This window comes from Scatophagus argus, chromosome 4 (assembly GCF_020382885.2).
Source record: "Scatophagus argus isolate fScaArg1 chromosome 4, fScaArg1.pri, whole genome shotgun sequence".
NCBI classification, from domain to species: Eukaryota; Metazoa; Chordata; class Actinopteri; family Scatophagidae; genus Scatophagus; species Scatophagus argus.
The window spans coordinates 8,408,795-8,435,121 of record NC_058496.1 but is presented as its reverse complement, the minus strand read 5'-3'; the positions used below and the strand labels follow the sequence as shown (position 1 = coordinate 8,435,121).

At 41.5% G+C, this 26,327-nt stretch overlaps 1 protein-coding gene across 15 annotated transcripts in view; it reads left to right on the top strand.

Moving 5' to 3' along the window:
• ank1a (ankyrin 1, erythrocytic a) overlaps positions 1 to 26,327 on the top strand; it is an 88,344-nt gene that overhangs the window by 29,908 nt on the left and 32,109 nt on the right. For 10 of the 15 annotated variants that reach the window (XM_046387452.1, XM_046387447.1, XM_046387445.1 and 7 more), the window contains 2 exons: positions 7,267 to 7,359; positions 25,248 to 25,349. In XM_046387452.1, the coding sequence (XP_046243408.1) occupies positions 7,267 to 7,359; positions 25,248 to 25,349 (195 nt within the window). Of the gene's footprint in view, positions 1 to 7,266; positions 7,360 to 17,649; positions 17,840 to 18,756; positions 18,787 to 25,247; positions 25,350 to 26,327 lie in introns of those variants that run through there. The other 5 variants (XM_046387453.1, XM_046387450.1, XM_046387451.1 and 2 more) reach the window with 3 other exon arrangements.

Here is a 26,327-nt window from a genome sequence, read left to right as displayed (position 1 = left end):
CATGTGTTTTATTATGGTAATGAAATGTTGGATAAAAATAGTCTGGGATGTCACAGCAACGGTTCTCAATGGATAGAGAAAAAAATAGGAGGGAGGGGCTGGGGGTGTCGCTAAATGTAATTGATAAAACACGTTTCAAATTTCTACTGACTTCTCCCTCCCTTATACTCTTCATTTCTGTCTTCTCTTTCTTTTCATATCTTTTTTTCAAAGCTTCAGTTCAAACATCACAAGTCCCAGGGGTTCACGCAAAACATGAAAACATTATCCACTCTGTGCAACTTCAGAGTGCTCCAACTACAGTACACACTGCACATCACTGAAATTTAATTGTAGCTGCCTGAAATCAATGAATCCTTTGTTGGTTTGTCTGCATTTTTTCTCTTTAATTTGGTCTTTTTTCTGAATCTTCCACTGCTAAAGGAAAGCAACAAGAGAAGACTTCATATTACTAGCATGAATGGGTTTTGCTGCAGCCCTAATATAAATGTTTACATTAAGTACAGTGGTGTTGCTAGACACTCAAAGCCAGGCTCTCTAAAGGTCCTTTTGTTAAGACTCCTCCACTCCCCACCTCGACTTTCCCCAGACAAGTATTCTCTGCGGAAGACAATAAAAAGGTACAAACAGAGCTGAAGATCAAAAGAGGTTGTACTGTCTCTCCGCTGCAGAGAACATCAAAGCTGTGAGGCTGTGGACTGTGATGTTAATCTCTGTGCTGTAACAACCTTTGACCTCCATATGCTTAGAGCAGAGGGTGGGACCAGGAGGAATCAGACAGGGTGTACAAGATAACAGAATACCTCAGTGCCTAATGCCATCCGGCAGCCTGACATAAACTATTTAAAGTCTGTTATCGTCCTTTTTGAGGTTGTGTCGTCATTCAGTTGAGTGTTTTTCAGCCTGTGTTCTTGAGGGTCCACTTGTGACTACTGTCAGTCTCTTCTGATGCAGGCTTTTTGTTTGTAAAATACGTCAGTGATTTTTTTTTGTGACATTTGATAGTCTTTGTGTTGTGTTCTCTTAATCTGTCCGGACCTATAAATCATAAGATAATATCCTTTAAAAGTAAGCAAGCTGTATGTCAGTTTTAACAGCAGCCAGATAGAGACAGCAGAAGTTTTTTTTGTTTGTTTTTTTACTGAAAACTGCTGAATGCTATGAGAGAAGTGAAAGTGATCCAATAAACTGAACTAAAATATAAATAATATTCTGCAGAAGACGATGATAATTCTGTCACTGTGACCCCTTGTGATGAAACCTTTTTTCACGTATTCATAGTATTTTGATCCAATATTGATATAAAGTTACTGATTATAGCTGCTTTAACGATGAATCAACACCTCTTTGACACAGTTTAATTCTGTGTGTGCCTCCTAGCCAACCCCTCACTGCTTGGTACGCAGCAGCACCTCACATACACAGATGGAGGCAGAGTGGACAGTAAAGGATGAAGAGGATGACTCGGCACATGCTCACACACATACACACACTGAACAGGTAGAGAGTGAATGTGAGCCCATGGAGGGTTAGAAAGAGAGGAATAAGAGCGTAGAGGTGATAGGTGGAGGTGACTGCGCCATCCTTCCCTTTCATCCCACCTGGCGCTTCCACCTGTGCCGGCGCTCCTCTGCTGATGGAGCTCAGGCTGGTTGCTGCTGGCCACAGAGCTGGCAGATCTTTGCCATGCATTATTTATCAGGCAGAGATCTGCAGAGCTCTCCTGCTTGTTCTCACTGCACTGTCTCTTAACGCTCTCTCGCTTTGGAAGTCTCCTGTTCTATATTTGCACTCATTTACGCCTGCTTACATGTAAAACCTCTCAGCCTTCTCAAATGTTTCACGCAGCGGTGTTTTATTTATTGGGGGGGGTCTTTGTTTTATTTTTTATTATGCAGTAGTAGAAGTTTTTATTACTTATTTAGTTGAGTATCTTTACTCAAGTCCTTACTAAGTTAGTCTGACAATATCAAAACATATAGTTGTAGTGAGTTATTATATTTGAATTTCTTTCTTTGTCCCTCATTTCGCACACTGCAATCTTTTTTGTACTCAATGGAATTTACCATTTTTAGTAAGGCTAGTGGCAAATGTATCCAAGATGCATATAAAGCAGTCAAATTAATGTTTAATTCAATCAGACTATAGTTACTTATTACGTAGGACGAAGTTTTCCGCTCAAGTTGTTTTAATCATGGAATCACTATTTGAGTCTACTGTAAATTGAGAAGTAGTATTGATTTGTTGCCTGGCACTTAGGTTTGAGAAATTTGTAACTGAAGTACTGAAGCACCTATCAAACCTCGGTACATTTAGTGCATTTCAAATGTATCTGTAGATAAAAATACCCCAAACTGTCATGTACACAGAACTGGTGTTCTTGTTTACATATTCTTGGCTGTTAAAGCTCCTGACTTGAATCAGAACTGTATGATATGTTTGCAGTATGAAGGTCTTGCATTCTGCTGCTTCTGTTTAGACTGCATTTAATATTTCAGTGGTTTATGTGGTAAAAAATCTTTTGTAGAAAACATATTTATCTTTGTTAAGTTAATATATCAAGAGAAAAATCAGTTTTGTATGGGCACTGAATATCAAGTAGGGCATATTTGCCCTGGTATTGAAAACTTTCCAATAGTACCATGCCTAATTTCTCCTAGTTTGTATTTTAATCTACATTTCTAAATTCCTAAGCTAACAGATTTTCTCTTCTTTTAATCACTGTTGCAGTTTATCACGTTAAGGGCACATCCCCTGTGATTTGTTCATTTGAGTCTTGTTGAAATAGGAACTGCAGATGAGATAAATCAGGTGCCTTATGGGAATCTGAGAGCAGCTCTTTACTGTTCAGCACCCCAGTGATGCTGTCCTGTTATAACTCCATTTGATGTTTTTTTTTTTTTTCTCCTTTCTCCTCAGCAGTTGAATAATTTAGTAAGGGTCCACTTAGTTTAGAGACTGTGTCAGCATTTCATGAGGAACTAGACAGACATTGGCCTGGTTTGAGTCATGGTGTTAGAGCTTGATTACCTGATGTATATCCTGAACTTGACAATAATGGACAGGAAGATGGACAATTAAGAAGATGCACTGCAGGACTAAAACAACATGGAATGATGAATAGGTGTTTTGAGTTCTTAATGATATGATCATTTGTATATCACAGCTCTTCTGTACCTTACTGTTCTCACAGCTCTCTCAGAGTTATTGAGGCAGTGCAGGTCCATTGAGCAGAAACCCAGCAGCTTGAGCAGTTAAGCAGTACTGTACATGTATCCTAATAATCATTGCTGCTATGATTTTTAACAGTAAGGTAAAGATGCTTTTGATTTTTTGTATTGTTTCAGTTTTCTTGAATATTAAAATGTTTGTCAATGGTGCAGACAGCCTACAGGCCAAATTGGTGTATTTAAATGTATTAAAACTTAAATATTTATTCAGAGCAAATCTAATTTCTTGTCCTTTTTTCATATAAAAATAATGGAGATATTTGAGACCAGTATTTCAAGTAAAGAAATTATTACAATTAAAACTTACATAATAGGTTTGTTTTTTTGATACATTTTTTTTTGGCTGTTTTTTTAACAAACCAAGAATTTCTGGATTTCTTGGATTGAAGAGGTTTTTTTCACCCCTGTTAAGTACAGGAAGGATCCATCCATAACTGATGCCAAATTTCAACAGTTCTTCGTCTTATGCAGATTTTTGAATCTTTTGCGATTTTTTTTATTAACCTGTAGGCTTACAGCCCTGCACATTCAGACTACGTAAAATGTGCGTAAAAAGTTTTTGGCAAAGTTTTGCTATCATACATCTCAATTTGATGGTGGCACTGTAAGAAGAAGCTTTGCATTGTTTCATAAACTTACAGACATCTCTGTAAGAACAACTAAAGGAAGGGTAATCATTTTGGACATGCGTGATGATTTTGTGAGCTGCTTTGGTGTTGCACTCTTGCAATTCGTGCATTCATATTTATTGCATGTGAATTTCGATCAAGCGGGCTGAGGCAAACTGTAAATATCATCTCTGGTGAACCGTTTGATTGACCACAGCAGCTTTTTGTGTGACTGATGAAGGAAAGGAGAGAAAATATAGCAGACAGTCACTCTCAATGCACCAATAGTAACAAACAAAACATTCAAATTTTGAATTTTATGCAGACGCTAATCAGTGTAGGTGAAAAGTGGATGATGAACCAGCAGGGTATATTTGACAAATCTATGCTTTAATTTCACACATATGCCTTTCTTATGCCGCTTGATTGAATGAAGGGTTTTCTCAGTCTTCTCCGCCTGTGGGCATCTGTGTCAACATACAACAAATGAAGCTCGTGTGAAACACCAGTGAAGCCTTTTGATGTCCTGTTCTTCAGCCTTTGTCTGATTGTCTGACTTGCACTCCCATCTCTTTTCAACTCCTGCCTTCAGTTTTATTCTCAGTTCTGCCTGTACTGCTGACGCTATGAAGGCTAAGCTGCAAGTGTGGAGAGTTAACATCATTCAGAGAGGCTCTACTCCAAAGGCCATCAGGGATGCTTAAAAGCACATAAAGCAAAAAGAGACAAAATGATGCGTCTTTTTTCTTTTCTGTCGTACATGACTCATACTAGTCTTATGCTTGTCTTGGAGTTTGATGTAAGGTATACTCAGATGCTGGGAGGCTGCTAGTTAGTTGCCCAGAGACTATGAGTGTTATCCCTTTATCCCTCTAATCTACAGCGTAACGGTTTGAGCTCCCTCTGTGTGTCTGTTCGCTGCCCTGAGGCTCCCAGAGGCTCCGCCGCAAATGGCCTCTTATCAGCACCTCTCTCCCCCTCTGCCTCACTCGGTCCCCCACCCCTTCACCCCTCTCTCCCTGTCATCACTATCCGTCTGCTACTTAATCCAATTATTCTTTTAAGCTGACACGCTCTGTAACTCACCACAAACTCTGTGGATGACGCCCACTGTGCATCACTTATACACATGCACTTATAAACAAGTACACACACAAACATGCACACTCACCCAGTCACATGCACAGACGTTACTGAGCATGTTAACTGCCAGTACAGATGAAGCGCAATGAAGCGCGATGAAGTGCAAATTCATGCTTAGAAAGTTCTAAAAAAGCATTGAAATGTCGCACATGTGCTTCACTTCTCTCTGTGTTGTATGTTGTAGCTGCTTGTTTTGTCTATTCCTGGGTGTCCTAACAGAGGCTTTGGCCTCTGCTGTCACCCTCTGATTCACTGTACCCTTGAGGTGACTCTGTCTGTTTCTGTGTGTTGTCCTCCACTTCCCTACTATGTGTGTTACCAGCTAATGTATCTGTCTTTGCAGGCTCACCACCTGACAGAGAAGGTCCTCCTCCCTTATTGTGTGCGTGTGTGTGTGTGTATGTGCGTGTGTGTAACTTGTATCTCTGTCCTTACAAATGTCCTCACAAGCACAAAAAGATGAGAAAAATCCTGAGGCAAGAGGATATTTTGTCAGTACCTCATTCATTATTTATTTATTTATTTATTTATTTGAGGTTAACATTTTTGTTTACAGTTAAAATTATCTTCCGGTTACAGCAGAAAACACAGTTAATGTTACTTGAGGATTAGGACTTTGGTTTGGGATCAGGTTTACATCAGGGTAAGGTTTAACAGTATATTCCATAAGACATACCGTCCCCACACCGTCCTGACATGGGACTGCAGGGAACCGTGTCCGAACATTTCTGCAACTTTCTGATATGGACGATCTGATGTTTACACTCACGTCTCACAATAACTGGTCAACTGTGTGTAGACAACCGACAACACCTCAGCTCTTTTTGGCACTTTGTGGCACAAGTGCAGCACTGCAGATGTCTTCCATGATGTGATCGGACAATACATTACATTACAATACATAAACCTGTGTGTGTGTCTGTGTGTGTGTGTGTGTGTGTGCGTGTGTTTGGATTGCTTTATGCCTGTGCATGTAAAATACCCAATCTACAGTTTTCTTTCTCGATCAACAGTGTGTGCTAAACAGCCCTTCAGTCAAAGATAAACATTATTTTGCAGTGTCATGATATGACAGCCCGCATCGCTGCATCTTAAAAATACAAGTGCTATAAAATTGCTGGCGTAAAGTATATAGTAAATGTGCAGTAGCAGCCATGACAGGGTAATTAATCCCTGTGATTCTGCTATTTCACTTGAGTGCAAATCTTGTATTTCTGCCACACAGCGACAGTGAGTGTCGCAAAAGGAGCTGCGTTGGGTTGTTTTTTGGTGCTGACTCAACAGTCAAGAGTAACAGATGGGGTTGTGTGTGTGTTTCAGGGTGACCAGGACTATAGTTGGCTACAGCATGTGTTTGATCTGAATCTCAAGAGAGCGAATGTGAATAGATCTGAGGTAGATAGATCTGTCTGGAGGAGGGTGTTTGGGGGGGAAGTGTTGTCTGGTTACTGTCTGGAGCTCACAGACTTTTGTTGACAACTTATGTCTGAATTGTGCTTTCAACCAAAACCATTGTTTTTCACTCCATGAAGAAATATTCTTTAGTGTAAGACAGATACAGCAGTATGCACTTTGTTTCTCTGTGCAACTCAGTCAGGGGACAGACTTGGTCTTACTGTGTTTTTCTTTCTCTCTGTGTTGTGTTAAATATGTTTCCTGTTGTGTATTTTGTGCTGCACATACATGGTTGCACATTTCTGTGTGTGAATTTTGGGTAAGTACAGTACATTTCGTGTCGACGTGCACAAGCGTGATGTAAATGAATCCCAGTTCACTCCAGTGTGTGTGTAGGGTGCAGCTTTCCACAGCTGATCCATCCGTGAGTCACAAAGCTTCAACACCAGATCCTCCTCCATCGCCATCAGTGTGGCGTTGCCCAGCGCTCACCACTGTATGTGTCATGTCATCACGTCGTGCCGCATCGTCCTTTCATACTCACTCATCATAACCTGACCTGTTTCCCACAGGGAGAGTTGTGTTTGGGAGTAGGGAAGGGTTGGGTTTGGTTGGGTGCGGTGGGACTGGGTGGAGTGGTTCCCCTTCCTGCTTTCTTTCTTCCTCCTTCCCTCCCTCCCTCCCTCACCTTGTTTTCTACCTGTGTCTCAATTTAGTGTTCGCCTATTTCTCTTTAAAACGTTCTCATTTCCTTGCCATTGTTTTCTGTCCGCCCCGTCCCTCTCCTCTCCCCCTCTTCTCCCTTCTCTCTCCTCTCCTTTCTCTCCATCTCTCTGCTCCTCACTGTTGTGATTAACTGGGCTCTGTCTTTATGTCGTATGTTCTTTTAGGCCCACGCCGTGCATCGCTGGCTAATCGATCAGGACAGTAGTGTGAGCTCTGAGATGCCGGATGGCCAAGGAGTATGGCACTATGATGATGAAGTAAATATCAGCAACACGTATATCTGGCTTTTCCTATTTCTATATATCTATATGTATATATATATATATATATATTCTGTATTTATGACCATCTTGTATCTGTCATTTGAAGTGTGTGTCACTATTGTTGCTCTGCTGTTGTTGTTGTTGTTTTTATCTTTATCTCTCTTGTTTTTGTTGTGTGTTGCTTATGGTATTGTAGTTCTGGTTCCTTTGACTTTCTAGTGTTGCTGTTGTGCTGTGAGCTGATTCAGTCAGGTGTCGTGGGATCAGGCTGGAGCTTTTTCTTTGTTCCTGTCCTTGCTTGACGTATTGTACTAACGTGCTGATTTTTAATTTTTTGATTTGGTTGCACTTTTTTTTTTTTCCTTTTAGTTTCACATTTTTTAAATATAACATATGTATGTATGTATCAATATTAACCTTTATATCGGTGTCTGTGATTTCTCTGAAATTAATGTTCTCAAGCAGAGCATATTACATGGTAAGAGTCCACGGGCAAAATATAGATTTGATATATTTCCTTGATACTCATTTAGCATGTCTGCGTATGCCTTTGCACTACACAGGTTGACAGTAGTGATAACAGACAACAGTCCAAGTATTTTTCCTGTGGGTTCTTCTGATTTCTAAAATATGCTTGTGTCATCTGTACCACTGTGTTTGTGTTTAGGATTAAGTCAGTTGTGTGTGTGTGTGTGTGTGAGAGAGAGAGAGAGAGAGAGAGAGAGAGTGAGAGAGGGAAATGGAAAGAGAGGAAGGAGAGGAAGTGCTTGAAGGATGTGTGTGTTTTGCGGGTCGACCTTTTAATCTTATCGGTGTGTTTGTGTGCATGCTCTGTTTCTGTCTTTGCATGGCTTCAGTTTGTGTGTTGGTAGAAGAATTGATTTGAATGTTCATCTGTGTTGTGTCTGTGCTTCAGTCTGTGTTTGTGTATTTTCCATTGTGGTGTTTGTGCTGTAGATTTTGGGGTTGAGCCTGCCTTTGCCTGTGCCTTTGATGTGTTGGTGTTGTGTTTGTGTATTGTGGCTGTATTTCCTGCGTCAGTGTTTGTCATGTGCCGTGCCTGTTTTTCGTCTGGTTTTATCTGTTCAGTCGGGGATAGGTTTGCCGAAGGCTCTATTGCACGTTTCTAATACAGTAGATGATCTTGAATCCATTTCTAGTCAGTGGAGAAGAGATTATCTAAGTGCAATACAGCTGCTGGGAAACTTGTTCCAGACAACTCTTGGCCATGATGATTTCCCCTCAATCCAAGCTCCCCCCTTGCTCTCATGTCAAATTCCTAAACCCGCTCTTCCGATCTCCATATTGCTCCCAAACACTCTGGAGCGTCATTAGGTTACCCTTTTTTGGACCTCAGTTATACCACTTTCAGCTGACAAAGTATTACCATTTGGCAGTGCGGAGATATAAGAACAAATGGCTAAAAACAAAGTTGGGGTGAACACATTTAACACAGAAATGAAGGTAACACATAGAGGGCAACTGGACAAGCATGTAAAGCATTTATCAGTCCCAGATTCTGTGGCCATTGGCCCAACACATAACAATATGGAGTATTGTCTTTCCCTTGGTGATGATCTTGAATGCGTGTGCATTTTTCCTTTTTTTTCCGATTTTCTTCTTTAAATGAGTGAAAGAGGATGTTTTGATTTGTTTACCTTTATCTGTCAGTTGGGAACAAATACACCACCCTTACTCAGTGCAGCTGGGACTGTAGACCCAGTGTGACGTTTTTTCATGTGTCCAAACAATATCAACCTCTTAAGAATGTAGGATGAACTCATCGTTTGCAGTTAACATAAATGGTATGAAATGAATTGAGGAAAGGGATACAGAGGGAAGTATGGTGGGTTGCTGGGTCGGAGCAGAGAGAAAGACTGGTGCAGTGAGAGATCGTCTAAAAGAACCCAGTCCCCCCTCACTGGCCCTTTCCTCAACTTGTGTGCACTAAAACAAAAATGACACAATGTCCCTTTTTGCTCACAACCCTCAACTTCTTCTTCAGTTTGCCAGAGAACATTGTACTCACCAAAGTAATTACTGAAAGCCGAATTTTACAGCAAAATTGTTAAAAAAAAAAAGGTCACAACAGAGCAACAAACACAAGTAATCGGATGATCATACAGGTTGTAAACAAGCCAACAGTTTGGTCTGTTTATTTTTATTTTAATATTTTAATTTGCATCTGTTAAGTCACCAGTAATCCCTCATTGCACACACTAAAACTTACCCTACTCGGTTACTATTTAATTTTCTTATTCTGAATTTTTAATCCAAGCTTTTATACTTGTAAAATAATTTTTAATGAAGTTATCTTGATATAAAACAAACTTTGGTTTCAGTCAAGTGAATGGTTGCCATCTTGGATTTCTGTGTCCAGTTCGTGTGATACATGGCTTATAAGAGTAGTCTGTCTTTGCAAATATATTCAACCAACCTGGGGGTTTATTTCCTGATGCTCTGGTCACTTGTGTTTGTTACCCTTTGTTGTAGTGAAATTGCTGCATTCTGAGATCTCACCAATTGATGCAATAAAAACAATCTTATAACTGATGCTGGAGCAAAGGAAAATAAAACCCAAGAAGTGCTATTTCTTATTTACTGTTCTCAGTTTTAAGTGTAGCGTGAGCATGTTAAATCATGCAGATTGGTCAGCGGCTTGGTGACATTAAGCTCTCAGCCATCTTTAAACTGGTCCCATAAACCATGACTCTTTTCCCAGCGGGCTGATTTAATTTACACCAAAATCTCCCGCTTCATTTAAACGCCCCTGACCCGTCCCACCCCCTCCTGTAAAGTAGAATTGTGACATGTCCGAGGTCTGTGTAAAGGCCCTGTCCCCTTTGCCACTTTAGTGGGCCTGGAGAATATCCCTTATCATCCCACAGCTCTAATTACCCCTCAGTGAGTCCTCTGAGACAGATGCTCAGGGAGCCAAGCCCCATTCGTCACAGTACGGCTGCATGGCAGACTCAATATGAAAAAAAAGCAAACTGTCACACTCTGCACTGTCACATAAATTCTCCCGTCTCGGTTTCTCTCTTCCAGCTGCTCCCCAGCCCACTGTAAATGCAGACTACATTAGGAAGCCCATTCATGTCCAGCCACCAGCAGTTGGCTGTAATTTGTTTCGGCTAGGGGGGCAGAGTTTAATTTACATGTGAAAGGCCATGGCGTATTCAGATATTGCAACTCTCATTTTTTTGTCCCAGGGTTATTGATTCCAGCTTCGCAGAATTCAAATTAAAGGTTAGAGGGGGCTTTGCCGCTATTATACAAAACTGCAGAAGTCGTGTAATAATGTCTCAGTTGGCCAGATACCAACTTTAGGAAAAGGACAGGAGAGCAGGATTCTCCTTGTCTTGCTGACCCATTAAGAACCGATCTTCTCCAGCTTTTTGCTACAGTGAGACGCCTCATGGGAACAATCTGGCCCATAAAAAAAAACAAAAAACAAAACAATAAAAAAAACTTTCAGAGGAGTCATCCCAAGTAACTGAAATCTAAATGGCTTTACAAATGCAGACCACACCTACAGGGCAGGTTCACCATACAGGGTTGAAATTTTCTTAAAGACATTTCAAACTAGCATAAGTGTAAATGTACATATCTGTGTTTTTCTCAAGGTGCCCACAAGAATAATAATAATAAAGCTGAAATGAGAAGATTTTTGTCACAGTGCCGGTCACTGGATGATGATATGTGAATATTACCTGTTCAGACAACAGAAATGTGCTTATTTTGTCCCAAAGCAACGTGAAGATACGTCGAACCTCCCACTCAGTGTTTAGCTTGTTATGGATTAAGGATTCTAGACCATTTCACCCCCCCGACCCTTCCTAAATGCCAGACTATTCAACAATTTATTTTACTTTTTGATCTATTTTATTTTAATGCTATTAAATATTTTAAGCTTTAAGATCTTTGCCTTCAGGTCATCTCATTTATGACTTGTGTTCCTTTGCCCACTTTTGTTTTATTCCTTGACTTTTTAAAAAACCTTTTCATTTTTTTTTCCTAAACTAAGGCGCCTTAGGTGTCATCAGTTTGAGTTTTCAGTTTGAGTTTTTGTTTTTGTATTTTTCCTTGATATAAAGAGAGAGAGAGGGAGAGAAAGAGAAAAACTGAGACAATCAATGTGCATGCATGCGTGCATGTGCATGTGTTTTAGGTGAATGCGCAGAGTGCATGGTGAAATGTGCAAGTATACTCCAAAGGAAGTGCTGGTCGGAAAGTCTGAGAGCTGTAGAGAACTGCTTTGAAATGGACAGTCTTTCAGTGTTTATATAGTCAGTGTAGAGGTATGCACAGTTAGTCTGCCACAAATTTCATGACATTCCTACTTCCACCGTTTCAACATAAGCAGTGATGAAGACCTGGTCGACTGTCCAAGAATGGAGAGTTACGATCAAAAACAAATGTGAACAATAACCAGGACAGATCTGCTCAGTGTTGACAAGTTAAACCTGCGAGGCTGTTGTTCCACAAATATCTAAGCTTCCTGTGCCTGTAATATCATATACATTTTATTTGTTTAGAGAAGACTAAAGATTTGCTTTTAAATCTTTAATTTTTTACAAATAATAAAAACTCTTCGAAAAAGAGTGTAACTCACAGAATTTAAGGACATTTAAAAAATACCACAATTGTAATTTAATTTCTTGCTGCCCTCCACGATTAAACCTCAGACAAAGGGTGTTTTTGGCTAATACCACTGATCTGTATTAGTGCTAGCATTATTATGTACCGTAACGAGTAACTTGAAATCTCATACTGGATTAGACTGCAGCCCACCACAGCCAGGAGTAAAGAGTCGAGACAAAGTAAAAGTTGATGACCTTTTCAAACAATACAGAGTGAGATCTGAAGTTACTGGAAGTATTCATAGCATTGGGACTGAAAATGATTCTACTGCAGAGTGGTGGGTGTGTAAGACACAGTAACCATTGCAATTAATGTATGATTCCAGTGTCATTTTCAATAATAATATATATTGTTTAAAGAAAGTATAAACAACTTTGCCCCCTCCACCCACCCAATGGTCGGACGACGAGGTGCACGACCTTGTTCAGTTTGAGTATACCGCTGCCTGACCTGTACGCCTGCATCTGGAAGGTGTGAGCTGCATATGTGCGTGTTGATTGTGAGCGAGCGTGTGTGTTATGCACCTGCATGTACTGCACTGTAGGTGAAGGTGTGTGTTGATGCGTATACGAGTGTGTGAGCGCGTGTGCAATTGAATTTGGATGTGTGTGAGGCAGCATTTGGCAGTGAAGCAATGGACAGCAGTATTTTTTTAATCCTTGCCTAAGCCCTTGCCTTTACTAATGAGAGCATCTCCCTTAATTCCTTGTATTAAATATTAATTAACAAGTCAATCTCTGATATGCCAGGTAGCTCAGCATCTGGGCTCTGAGGCAGCAGATATGAACTGTTAGAAAGCAGCCCTGTAGAAACATCTTATATGTTAACACAGAGCTCCACATACATTGAAGCCACTCTGCTGCTTTAGTGTAGATAACATGATGATGGAAGGTGTGCGGCAGAGGAGGGGAGGGGAGTGAGAGGGGAATCAGGGTCTGACTCAGCAAGACCGTGCAGATGAAGATGCCATCATGGTGTCGACAAAACTGTGGAGGAAGACTCGCGTACACATATCCATAAAATGAACCTCCCCAGGCTCATTTATTTATTATGGCTCGAGAAACCCGCCCTTCTTTTAGCTGTGCCTTGTACCTCTTACTCGTTCCATCTATCTCTTCTTTCATCCCTTTTATTCCCAGCCCGTTTCCTCACAGCTTCCACCTATTATTGTGAGAAATGAGGCTGCAGTGTTAAAGAGACAAGCTGAAACGAATGTTTGGAAAGGCCGCTGTGCCCGTATCAAATGATAGCACACTGTAATCTGATACATAGATTTAAGACCTAGTTCACTGAGAACGTAATGCTGTAATGCTGAAGGACCCACAGGGTGCCATAGAGGGTCATCTACCAAGTTTGTGCCTTGTTTGGTAATTCTGAGGTATCAGTGGTGGAGTCCAACCAAAGCAGCAGCCATTGCTGATTTAAGCTTATCTCTGTTGTCATCCATGTGGACTGATAAGTAACCAGAAATGCAGTACAGTAGCAGAACTGCCTTTTAATTGAATCGCATTCTCTAGATGAAAAAGCTCTTTTGCAGCTTGTATCACATTCACAGAAACAAGTTCTGGTAAATGAAGAATAATAATTATTAACACATGAAGATAATCAATGATATTTTCGTTTAATGGTCAAAATAGAGGCTTGCTGGCTTAACATGTTGCTTTAATGTTTGTGTTCTAGTTCAGTACTAAAGTTGAACGGAATCATCAGTTCATCTTGCAGTTTGCAGTTTTTTGTTTTGTTTTTTTTTACATTTTTTGTACGTTTTATAGTCTGCATTACTGTAAACTTTGCTATTCACAGTTGTAACTTTTATTTTCAGCGATGTTTCAGCGATAAGTTTATTTTTCTGCTGTAAAATGTCCTTGTCAATATCCTGAATATTGACTGATTATTTGTCTGACTTTTAAAAAAGAAAAAAAACAGAAACATTCAAGTATGAATATCAGCCCCAAGAATCAGATTTGCTCATCTTTGATGTTTGTCCTTTTTAAAACCAACCACAAAGATGGATTTTGTCCCTTAGATTCACACAGAAGTGGTTTCTTTCTGGTGTGGCACAGGTGTCAGGATTCTCCTTTAATTTCTCATCTGACATGGGATTTTCTCAATAATTCACTGTAAAGCAAATGCCGAGTAAGAAGTGCTACCATTATTGCATTTTAGAAAATGTTTTCAACATTGCTGGAGAATCCCTGACATGCAAGAAACTTCACAGACATGAAAACATAGATGAGCTTTTTGAGGATAAATGTGTGCATACAAAATGTTGCTGTGCTTCTTTCTCGACGGACAGAGTACTTTTTTTGTTCTTGTGGGACTTTTAATAGAATTGCATTAAGTCCCAGTTTAAAAAGGTCATGTCAACAGTGGCAGATAGAGTTTATATCTAGTAATTTCAGAACAATACATTAGATCTGAATTTGTCTGAAAACTTCAGACCACTTCAGCTCAGCTTCTGTTAACCAGACTGATCTAATTACGGTCTAGCTGCTCGAATCTTGTCTGATGCTGACTCAAGCCCGGTTGTGACTGATGGTTTAGAGCCTTTGTTTTAAATAATGGAGTGTGTGTTCTCAGCAAGCACCCAGATACTGCGTATATACTGCGACTGGGAGACGTGGAGGGTTGTGGGGACAGATTCTGTCCGCGGCTCTTTCTGCACATCTTCACTCTGTATTTCCCCATCACTACCCGCCACTTATGAAGATTAATGGGAGCCCTGGCCCCGCGCTGACATATTACTGCTGTCATTCTCCTCTATTGCCTTCATCTTTTCTGCTCTCCTCCCTCATTGAAGTATTTCTAACTCCCTGTTTTTGTCTTCCACAGGTCAGACTGGCTTTGTCACGCTGAGGCACATGTGTGTTTGCTGAGGTGTTTTATGTCCTGTATGTGTGATAATATGTATATAATGCGGCAGAGTGTGTGCTCTGACATGTGATATGTAATCTGTCTGCAAAGTAAAGGCGGTTTTAACACCGGCTGCTCTTAATGCGTAAACTGCTCCTCTGTCAGCTCAGAGCTGAAGCACCGGATAAGGAGTTGAAAGTGTGTCTTGTGTGTGTGTGTGTGTTGATGTGTGCGAGTGTGAGTTTTTTGTGCCAGGGCTGCAGTAATCAGCCCGACCCAGCCTGTTCTCTCTTTGAAGCTGCTGCAGGCCATTACTGCAGAGCTTCACTCTGACACTAGAGGGCCGTTATGCCAAGTGGGAATAGAATAGTACGAATACGCAATAATTTTTGTCCTGGGAGTGTCTTTTTCTTTTCTCAAAATTCTTCTTACAGTCTCAGGTTCTGCTTGGCTTTGACTCCATAATGTTGGCCTGGCGACTGTGCAAGCCGCCGTATGTCTTCTACAGTCACTTCTTTCCTTCTTTTGGTTGCAAGCACCTTGTCCATAGATACACACCTCGTCCGCATACATAACAAGTTACATCACCCTCCCATCCTTCATTAACTTATTTTTGTTCTATTCTGTTACCTTTTTCATCTGTGTGGTGTTAAGTGGGTGAGAGGTAGTGACACTAAGGGCCAGACAGGGTCAAGAGTGCAACAAGTTTAAGAAAGACAGCTGGCAGACTATCAGTGTGTATGTTGATTCTGGTCTGGTCTCTGTTCTCTGAGACATCAGGACACGGGCAATAAACCACCACAAGCAGCACACGTGGACAGCTGTATGCCTTTATCCTGCCAACAAGAGGGGCTCGACACAGGGTGCAGAGGGCACGTCTGTCCCAAACCTAAATCAACCGGGTTGCAAAACCTGAGTGTGGGGTATGCTTTATAATGACCTGCAACCTCTCAAGCCACATACTGTGACAGTCAGTCATCGTCACACAACCTGCACTGTCACTCGCCCGAATAGTTTATGAGTGAAAGCAAAAAGACAAACAAGCCAAAAGAATTTCACTTAAGTTTTGATCAGAAATATAAAGAACTTAAAGATCCCTTCCAGACATAATAAATATGACATACATATAAACCTTTTAATAATAAATTCTGGGTTTTTCCACAAAGAAAACTTACTTGAAAAATCCTACGTCCATGAATATAAATATAAGTAACTACAGAACACAAGAAATCTTTTAATCCACTGCAAGTTTGCAAGTTTTCACCACACACTTCAAATTGTATATTTCGAGCACCAAATACTGACTTTGAAACTAGAGCTGAAGTCACGAAGCCCTGCTCAAACATACATGTGTTAAATTTTGATTTAAGGTGAGACCAGAGAAACTTTAGCAGATTAATGTGAAACTTCTAGCATTAAACTCTGCGCATGCATCATCCTGCACAGTGAAGTTCAAAAATCAGTCGATTAAGAATAATCGGGCAGTTTAGAGTGGAGGGGATCTTTAAGTCCGTGGAGCTTGACCTCCAGAGAAAACCCCTGTCATCACTCACTTGATTCTGCCACATTTTAAGGTCTTATCAATTAGGACATGATAAGTTATCATTCTTCCCCCTCCAATGAGTTGAGTTTCTCTCTGCAGGCTGAGCCAAAGGAGGCTTGTGTCAGAAGGGAAGAGGTGAACACCACGTTTCATAGAAGACCACAGGTTAATTTGTCATGTCTTCATGGACATTAGTGCCTGTAGTCCCCCTGCCCCACATTCTTTAGCAGTGGAGTGCTCATCACTGTCCAAGCTTAATACTGTGGGCAGGAGAGAAATCCCACGTGATGTTTTTGCCCAGGTCACGGTCCAGTGGCACTGAGAAGTGCGTAGCCTTCTTTCTACATTTCCCCCTCCTTCCCCTCTCTTACAAGCATTTATCTCTCTGCGTGGTTTTGGCAGTGATGTGCTTTTCCCAGCATTTAGCCAGGAGAAGGAGAGAGGAGGGGAGAGGTAGAGAAAAGGAGGCCTTTTCAAGCAGGGAATGACAGACGCTTTATTAAAAGAGGCAGGGCCTTTTGAGAGGCTGGCCCCTCTGTGCTACCCCCACCCCGTGTGTCTGGCCCATTGTCACGGGGCGGTGGCAGCGACCCCCCCGCCAGGCGCTTTGTCACTGTAAGTCACCGCACAGACTGAAACAGACCCACTCTGAAAAAAAAAAAAAAAACACACCCATTCTCCTCAGTAACTCTATGCTATTCTGGTATTGCCTGGTCTGTGGAAAAAAGAAAAAAGAAAAAAGATTGTCTGGCTGTCACAAAACATACAGGAGACACAGATGGGCGTGACGTGTGGGGAAGAAAGGACAGGAGAAAAGAGGGATAAAGTTAGGGTGACACAGAGAGTTGGGGTACAACAAAACCTGAGAGGTGGTGAGGATGGATGAGGTGGAGAGCAGAACATAGTGTGCGATGGAGGGTAGAAGAAGGGTGAGAAAAAGATGGGGATGAAGGAGAAAAAAAATGAAAGGAGCTTGATCTAAAAAAAAAACAAAAAAGCAAGTGAGGCACTTAGAAAAAAATAAGTTTGACAAAATGAAGGAAAAAGAAAAGTAGCCAAAAAGGAGCCAGGACGTAGTTAGGAAACTCATGGTGAGAGCGTAGGGTGCCCATTTGTTTTTGGCTGTGTGTGAAATGTGTGTCTTTAGATACAGGCAGCATTCCTCCAGAGATAAACCCCTGGGCCCCCCTTCCCCTCAGCCCCCACCCTTCCCAGTCTCTCCACCCACCATGCTTACTCAAGTGTGTGTGCATGCGTGTCTCGGCGTGTGTGTGTGTATTCGTGTTTACGTTGGACGGGGGTCTGTAGGCCCGGTACTGCGGCACTTGCAGGGGGCAACAGAAAAGACAGCTGTGTGTTTGAGAGAAACAGAAAACGTAAGGAAGAGAGAGTGGAGGGCCAACAGGCATGCCAGTCAAGATCGTCACTTTTGGAGTGAGTACCACCGTCTCTGCTGCTCTCCGTCTCCTCTTCACCGTCCTCCCTCTACCCCTCTCACTTCGTCCCCTCTCCTGTCACTCTCTCTCTCTTGTTTCTTCATATTGTTTCTCTCCACCTGTGCACTCCTCTACCACTCTTCTTTTATTGCTTCTTTATTGCAACGTTATGTTTATAAAATCCTCGGTTTGCATTTTGTCAGATGTAATGCACCTGCCAACCCTCCCTGTTTTTATCCTTTCACAACAGGCCAATACTTTTTTCATCTTTACTTACTGTCTCTTAACATATGAATATTGATGTACTGGGGTTTACTCTTTGTAGATTTTTGTGCAAGCTCATATTTTTTTATCCTTCCTTATTCTCTGCGTTTGCTCTGTGCTCACTAAGTACCGTTCTTGTTCTCTAACCGCCCATTCATATTAACCGATTGGAGACTTGGCTCCTCTTTCATGGCGCGTTCTTGTTTACAGTCGTGAATATACCTTCGTTTATTTAAGACAGTTGCAAAGGAAAAAAGAGAGACAGACAGACAGAACAAGAGAGCGAAGAAAGAAAGGTCATGGCGATGTAAACATCAGTCCTGCTTAATGAGAAAGTGATCTGTCACTTGTGCAACACGGACTAACTTGTTGCGGTTTTAATCGAGGCTCTAAAGAAGTGATGTAGCGTTAACACATAGTATAGCACATAGCAAGTCATTGCTTAGAGACCCAAGCGTAACCTGTCCTGATCAAACCCATCAGACTGAGCCTCCCATAGCAACATGGGAGGGAGCTCGAGTATCTGTGAGAGCTGTGATGCATGTGCATCCAAGATTAGTGTAAGTGCGTATATGCGTGGGTGTGTATCATGTTCTGTTTTCCTCCTTAATCTTGTTTTTGACTTTGTTTGTTCCCCTGTTTGATGTTCAGATTGTAGGATGTCAACCAGGATTAGCTGTGGTAAGTAAACTAGAGGTCAGTAAACTGATTAGTGGGCGATTAATGAGAGTCTGTCAGTATGGACTCACTGAAGACTATAGTCTGTTTAATCTACTGAGAAAGCAGAGATGTTGGCAGCCCAGGGCTCACAGGGCCCCGCTGCCTGGATGAGTACGAGTGTTAATTTTGTGTCAGAGTGTCACAGTTTACCTGGGGTAATGCAAGAAGAGGTTGTGAGGGTTAACTGTAGGTGATGCAACTTGTAGAAATGTTCCCATTTATAGTTTATCTGTTGGTGACGGTGAAGTTTTAAAGCAGTTTCAGCTTTACAACGCTGTCAGTAGTTTTTTTTTTGTTTTTTTCACTTCTTGCAGTTTTTCATCACGTTTAGTTCCTCTCATAAATAAGAGAAATTTGCAATTAAACAAGCAAACAAGCCAAAAGAAAGAAAAAGTGGCCAAGGGTCAACTTAAACAGCCAAATCATCCATCTGTGATCTGAAATAAGAGTTGGCACACAAGTATTCACATCCTTCACAAGCTGTGGAAAAAATGCTTATTATAATACTTTTTTTTTCTATAAAAGACAGAAACACCATACAGTAAGTACTTAAATCCCTAAACATAACAGTACTGATCATGCAGAATTGTTGTGTTTGTAATATTATTATCATTACTGGTGAGTTAACATGTAAGCAGCATTTTCAATATTTTAGCAGCTCAACACAGAGCTAACGTTGAATACTTTTGTATTGGGCTGGGTAGTTTAATCTTCAACAGAACATTTTTTATGAACTGATTACTTGTCACATAAATGTTTTGGGGTTGTAGTGAAAAGCGTAGAAACACTTAAGTATGAGTTCAGCACATGAATAAATGCACTTACTTTGTACCTTCTCAGAAAAGACTTCTGAGCTTTCAGTGGGTTTTCTGTAGCATTTCAGCAGGTTCAATACTGAAGCATCATACAGTTTAATGTAAATATGGCACCAGTTAGTGATTTAACTTGATTTTTATTTTATTTATATATCGTGTAATATTTGTTTTGTTTGGGTGTAGTTTAAATTGATTTGATTTTAACCGTGGTAGACTTACATTTTCTAGATTTCAGACCGTAGGTTCGAAAGTCACTCATTCTTAGATATCCTTTTGGTCTTTTCCAGACTCTTACTTTCTGTATAATTACTGTTACTGTGCAATAAAACACAGGATGTTTGCCATATCTTGATCCTATCCTCCATAGGTTCCAAACTCTATCTTCTGCTTATGGCTCTTTGTCCATCCGATAAAAGATCACAATAACCATGACAATCTCATCTTCAAGCGGTGAGGCTGCAGCAGGGCCAGATATAAAGAGACGGTCCATGAGTGCAGCAGGGACAAACAGTGGGATGCAGAGAGGGGGGAGGGTGGGAGTGTGAGAAAGTAAATAGTAAAAAATGGGACAAGACGCTTCGCCACATACAGGGAATAGAAGCAGGCAGGCAGATTTACATACAAACTGACAGACAGTGTTGAGCGGGGGAATGTAACATCTTCATCCTGGTGCCTCGCTCGCTTACTTCCTGTAAATGTGTCCATAGCTGAACGCTCCCACGAGTCTCAGTCTGACTGACTCTACACTTACTACATCTCTGTAGCCGGAAACAGCTGCCTGTTCAAGCTCCACAAGCAGCCTGAGAGATGAAGGCAGAGATGGCGGCCAGAGAAAGAACAGGACAGAGAGGGAGAGGAAAAAAAATCAATTTCTGCAACAAATGCAAGTCAGCAGAAAAAGGCTGATGAAATGGCTGTTTAAGCACTCTGCAGTGATTTCCATATCCGCTGTTCAGTATTCCCCTAAAATGTATAGAAACCACACTGTAGATTTAAATACATCGAGATACCGGGTTCAGCGGGAAAAAAATAGCAAACTTTTGTTTGCACAATTTTTATTGTTTAAAGTTCAGGAAATTATTGCAGCGAAAGCAGGACTTGTGACATGCTGGACACACACGTGCACCTTATTTTCACCTTTCTGCTGGGTGTACAAATAGTTTTGGTGGCTCTTAAACTATATATGATTGCACCTGGTGCTGTGCCTGCAAATTCATGTTGTATGTGTGTGTGTGTGTGTGGGAGAGAGAGTGAGACTCTGTGTATTGTGACTATTATCTTAATTTTAATAGAAATGTTGAGGTTCTCTGAAGCAGATATTGGGTCCACATCCAAATAAAATTTATGTGGATGTTTGGCAGAGAGATTCTCCCAGTGTTACTCATTGGAAGGCCTCCAGGACTTTTTTCTTGACTGCATTAACAAGGGCTTGGCTCTCTCTTCTGTCGCGAAGAGACCCGTTCAGATGCAGGCTAGACGTGTCGAGACTCTTTGGAAAGACAGGGCATACTTAAAACAGCGGTCCAGTGCTAGATCTGATAAGTAAAGGGATTGGAAAAGAAAAACTTTATACATATGAAAATCTTTTTTTTTAATTATTTTTGCACTTTAATGTTTTCAGGCTTGTAAAATTGTTCAATTAAATCAATCTGAGATGGAAAAATTGATTGAAATGCTTAAATGTCACATCCAGATTGTGTTGAGGCATTACAAGTAGACAGTAGGCTTCATTTTAAGGGATCACAAGTAAGAAAAAAAAGATGGGAGCCCCTGTATTAAATTGTAGCAGCAAGTAGGTAAGAAGCTTTTTTCCCTCTTGATCTATAGGACAGTAGGTATAATTACATGTAAGGCAACAGTTTGTTGAGCTGGAGATGATGGGTCATTGCCCTTAAAGTCACCGTTAGCAGCACTCTCTCCTAAAATCACAAAAACATTCCCCTTGAAATTTGTCTCGTTGCAGCTGATGTAATGATAGACACAGCTAAATGCTCCAAAAAACTAACAAACAAACAAACAAACAAAAAAAACAGGTGGTTTTCCATGTTTCTATCAAGTCAACAAAAACAGATGTGAGAGAGGTTATCCTGATCACAGTATGGCATTACAGTACGTGTAAGTCCTGCAACAGTGCACACACAGAAGGGAAACCGTTGACACAAAGATTGAATTCAGATGGAGAGATAACTTGATGAGGTTACAGCAGCCATTTTGAAGCCCACTGCAGACTCATAACAGCATGTTCTCAAATCCACATCTTTACAGTCAGATCACAAACAGTTTCAGGATGGTGACGTCTACTTTCTGCTCTCCTGCCTCTCCGCTAATGCCTCACATTGTCTTATTTCTCCTCCTCATACACACAAACACACACACTCAGTCTGATTCCATTCAGAATACACACACACACACACACGCAGTCGATCTCTTGTGAAAATGATGATTCTCCAGGTGTAGTCGTTCTTTGTAGAGGCTCGTTGTGGCTGGGATGTTGATTTCTGTCATGTCTCCTGTGTGTGCACACAGACACACACACGTGTGTGTGCACTGAGTTTTTGAACACTGCAGTCCACCAGCGAGGGAGGTGATGTCATCCCGTCTGCTGCAGCACCAGGAGAGGAGGGGAGAGAGGGAGCTGCAAGAAGCAAGGGATGAAGAGGAAGAAGGCAACAGGAAAGAAAAGCTGAGATAAAGACGAGGAGAGGGGAGTTGAGGGCCGAGGATTTTCTGTGATGAGATAGGGGAATAATTTGACTTGGTAATTCTGAGCTTCATTATGAAGAGCCTTGCGCTGTCTCCGCCTGAGGACTGTTGCACGCACATTGCACGACAGTGTGCGTTGATGCTGCTGCTGTTAACCGTGCAGCTGCTTAGCAGGTTATTGTCTGTGTTTCTGTTGCTCTGAACAGTATGATTAATGTGTTCGCTCATTTTTCTCCAATCAGCGCCAGAGCCCCAAGCTTGTTTGCTCTCTATGGGAATAATCAGGGAACCACACATTCATCTAAAACACACTGGACTCCAGTTAGATATAGCAGGGAAATTGCCACAGAGCATTTTTAGCCTGTGACGTGCACTGCACCTGTTTATGTCTGAGTTGGTGGGTGGGTGTGGTTCCCCTGCATCCTTATCTCACCATGCCATACGCTCACTTCTTGACTCAAGCAGATACACACCAAAACATGCAAATGTAAAAATGCTGGACTGATCACTAGGAAAGTAAATTTGCTGTAGCCAGAGACGTCTTGCTCGAGTCTCTCTAGGCTGCTTTCAACAGGCTCGTTTCTGGGGGGAAGTGAACTGAGTTTGAGGGGGAAGCCAACAGAGGGGCCTCAGTCAGGGTTTACCATGGTGTTACCATGCTACCATTTACTGTGGGACCACGTATATTGTGTTAGACTGTGTGTGTGTGTGTGTGTGTGTGTGTGTGTGTGTCTTTGCATCAGCTGTATTTGCTCCCTCTTTCATGAAAGGATTTTTCTTGTGTCGCCATGGCAGAGTCTGCAAACATTTCATGCGACAGAAAGTGTACGTGGACAAAAGGATACATCAAAAACAGACAACAATAATTAAAGAATAAGGGGTTTTTACTCATGAAATTTGCAGTTCATTGATCATATGCATGGAATATTGGGGGGCAGGGGGGTGTCAGCGTGTCCTGTCAATCTTTTCCATAATTTCTCTTAATTGTAATAGTAAATGAATTCTCATGCATAGCACATGTGTGTCTGTACACATTCACAAAGATTCATTTATGGAAACTGTTTGCGGTGGTATATCTCATTATGGTCATAGCTCCAGTGGCAGGTGTGTGTGTGTGTGTGTGTGCACGAGGATGGGAGGTGTCAGTTTATCGCTCTGCAGCAGTCCAGAGCGAGGAGGTTTGTGGATTTTAAACTTCTTCAGAGTGAAAATTAAAGAGTCTATGGGAGTCAATAAAGTCATTAACTGAAATCCTGAGTAGACCAACAAAAAGGTCCAGAGACTTTACAATATGTGTTGAAATCCAAATTTCTGTTTTACTACTTTTTATTAGTAATTATTATGCAGTTGCTTTATAAATCAATTTTTTTGCTTTACGGTACATCCAGTTTTTTTTTCTCTCTCTTTTTTTAAATGTGTGTGGGATTGTCTAATCAGTGTTTAGCCTGTCAGTGTGTGTGCGCGAGTGATTCCCAGGAGCTTTGTACTGCAGAGTAATATTCTTCTCAATTGTCTGTTAGCAAAAGCCAAAAACAAAAACAGCTTATGGAGAGAATGACGATGACTCAGAGGCAAGTGGTGCTCCACATGAGTCAGTGTACTCACAACAGCCGAGGATTTATTACTTTACACATGGGATTCTGCACAATGTGTTAAGGTCATCTGATAAGTAGAAACTTTGCCACTGTATAAATTTCATCCCAGATATGAGGAAAAACAGCCACAAATTGTCGGATCATGTTTTGCCACAAACTTTCTTGTTAAAATTTCCGATTTCCCAGTCTTTGCCCCGGCATTTTGTTTTAAACTGACCTCTCTCTTTGCACAGCGCTGTGCCATTGGTGTCATGCTGAGAGTGTGTTGTGTCATTTGTTGCTATGCCTCTACTTCAGGCATGTTGATCCTTTCTCTTTTTCACTCAGGCTCTCTCCCTCTCTGTCAAAAGAGGACCAACAACCCTGTCACAATAGACAACAAAGCTTAAAGCCGTGTGTTATGAATTTGAGAAAAGCGGTTTGCGTAGCGTTTGGTGTCTTTCTTTTTTGGATCAGAAAATGCTTCTATGTGGGGTTTATAAATGCAATTTTTGTGTGTGTGTGTGTGAAAATATATACACAGCGATTGGATTGCTGATTACCAGCATGTTGAGATAACTGGTTAGAGGATGGGCATGGGGGGAACAGAGAGGAGATCATGCAAATGAAATGGGAAAAGTGCAGGGTTTGCTGAAGTCGAGTTTCTCCCTGTGGTTTTCCCTTGGCTGCTTCTGTTCTTCCTGCCCCCCCCGGTGCCGCATGAGTGATCCTGTTTCAGCAGCTCCCCTGTCTGGGAGAGGCATGAAGCCCTCAGACACAAACAAAACACAGACAAAAACACTAGACGTGCCATGTGCTGGTCCATGAGCCAGAATTCACTAAACTGCCTCTCTATCCTATCTCTCTGCATTTACCTTGTGTCCCTTTCTCTTGCTTTCATTCACACACACACATGGAGTCTGCTGGGCTCAACATACACTCCAGTAGCTGTCGTTTGTTTCTCCCACATTCGCCTTATCACCTGAGCAGCAACAGATACACTCCTGGACAAATGTTTAGAGCTCTTGTTTGGGAGTTTGTGTACTCCACCACTTCACTGACCACACCCTCTAACACAAGCATATTCAAGGTGTATATACAGACTTTCAAACTGCACTGTCCAAGAAACTCAAGGGCGGAGTGACATGAGGGGAAAACTTATGGATTGCTACTGAACGGATTCAAACCTTCTAATACCTCCAAAGAAATATTAACCAAGTGCTGTCTCCCTCTCCACTTTCCCTCTCCACTCCTCCACTATACGTGTCTTTCACTTTCTCTTATACCCGTTATTCCCCCTCCTCTTTCCCTCTCTATTTTCCACTTGCAGGCAGATGCTGGCAACAGTTTCCTTCGGGCGGCCCGTTCTGGCAACCTAGACAAGGCCCTGGAACATATCAAAAATGGCATCGATATAAATACAGCCAATCAGGTGAGAGAGCTGTCCATTCCCCAGACTGAACTGGTTGGAGTTATAGCTTCTGACTAGCAAGTTCATCTAACTGTAAGCCAGTATGTTTTTTATTTATGCCATTCTTGGCTTTTAATTCACGTCAGGCGGTTTGCTTATCTGCAAAACTGGTTTTCATGTTGTACTGCAATATAGTGCTTGGAAAGAAGAGAAGCATAAATATTTGGATATTCATGTGCCCACATTTCAGTCCTGCCAGGATTTAGTTTTCTGTCTGCCTGTTTGCTTTCTGTCTGTTTGAATTAAAGTTCAGGAGGTGGATGGACTTCCCACCTCTTATTCAGAAAAAAAGAATGACAAAGTGTGAATTGAAAAGGCAGTACAATTCAGCTTATTGCATTAACCAACAGTGAAATACTTAGTCATTTTTGTTCCAATCCAAAGAGAAAAGTAGCCTGCAGTACTTTATCCTACTGTAAACCGTGTTTACCACCATTTGTATTATTATTATTACTTCTGTATAAATGTGTTTTGAGTGTCTCACGTGCATGAAGTGTCAGACTTGATCAGTGTACTGTTTTGTGCCCATCCGTCCGCCTGTGCACTCGATCATGCACTGTAATGTATGTGCATGCTCGAGTAGACTGTTAATCACTGACTGCAGGTGGCAGGTAGAGTTTCCAGGGTCTCCAGGGAAGGCGATAAATGGGGCAGGGGCTTCTCCTTCGCCCTGTCTCTTCCATCCTGCCTCCTTTATTCTGACGGTTGTTCCCAGAGTGTCCAGGAAGAGGCAGCGTTAGTGCGTTAGGACCGCTGCCTTCAGGCTACTGAAACTTGGCCAAAACTGTGTGTGTGTGTGTGTGTGTGTGTGTGTGTGTGTGTGTGTATGATTCCTCTGGCTCATTAATCTAACTTAGTCATGGTTTCTCCTCCATTCACTTTTGCTGTCCTCAACATTTTGTCATTTTTGCTGGTAATGCTTCTGTCAGGATTTCAATG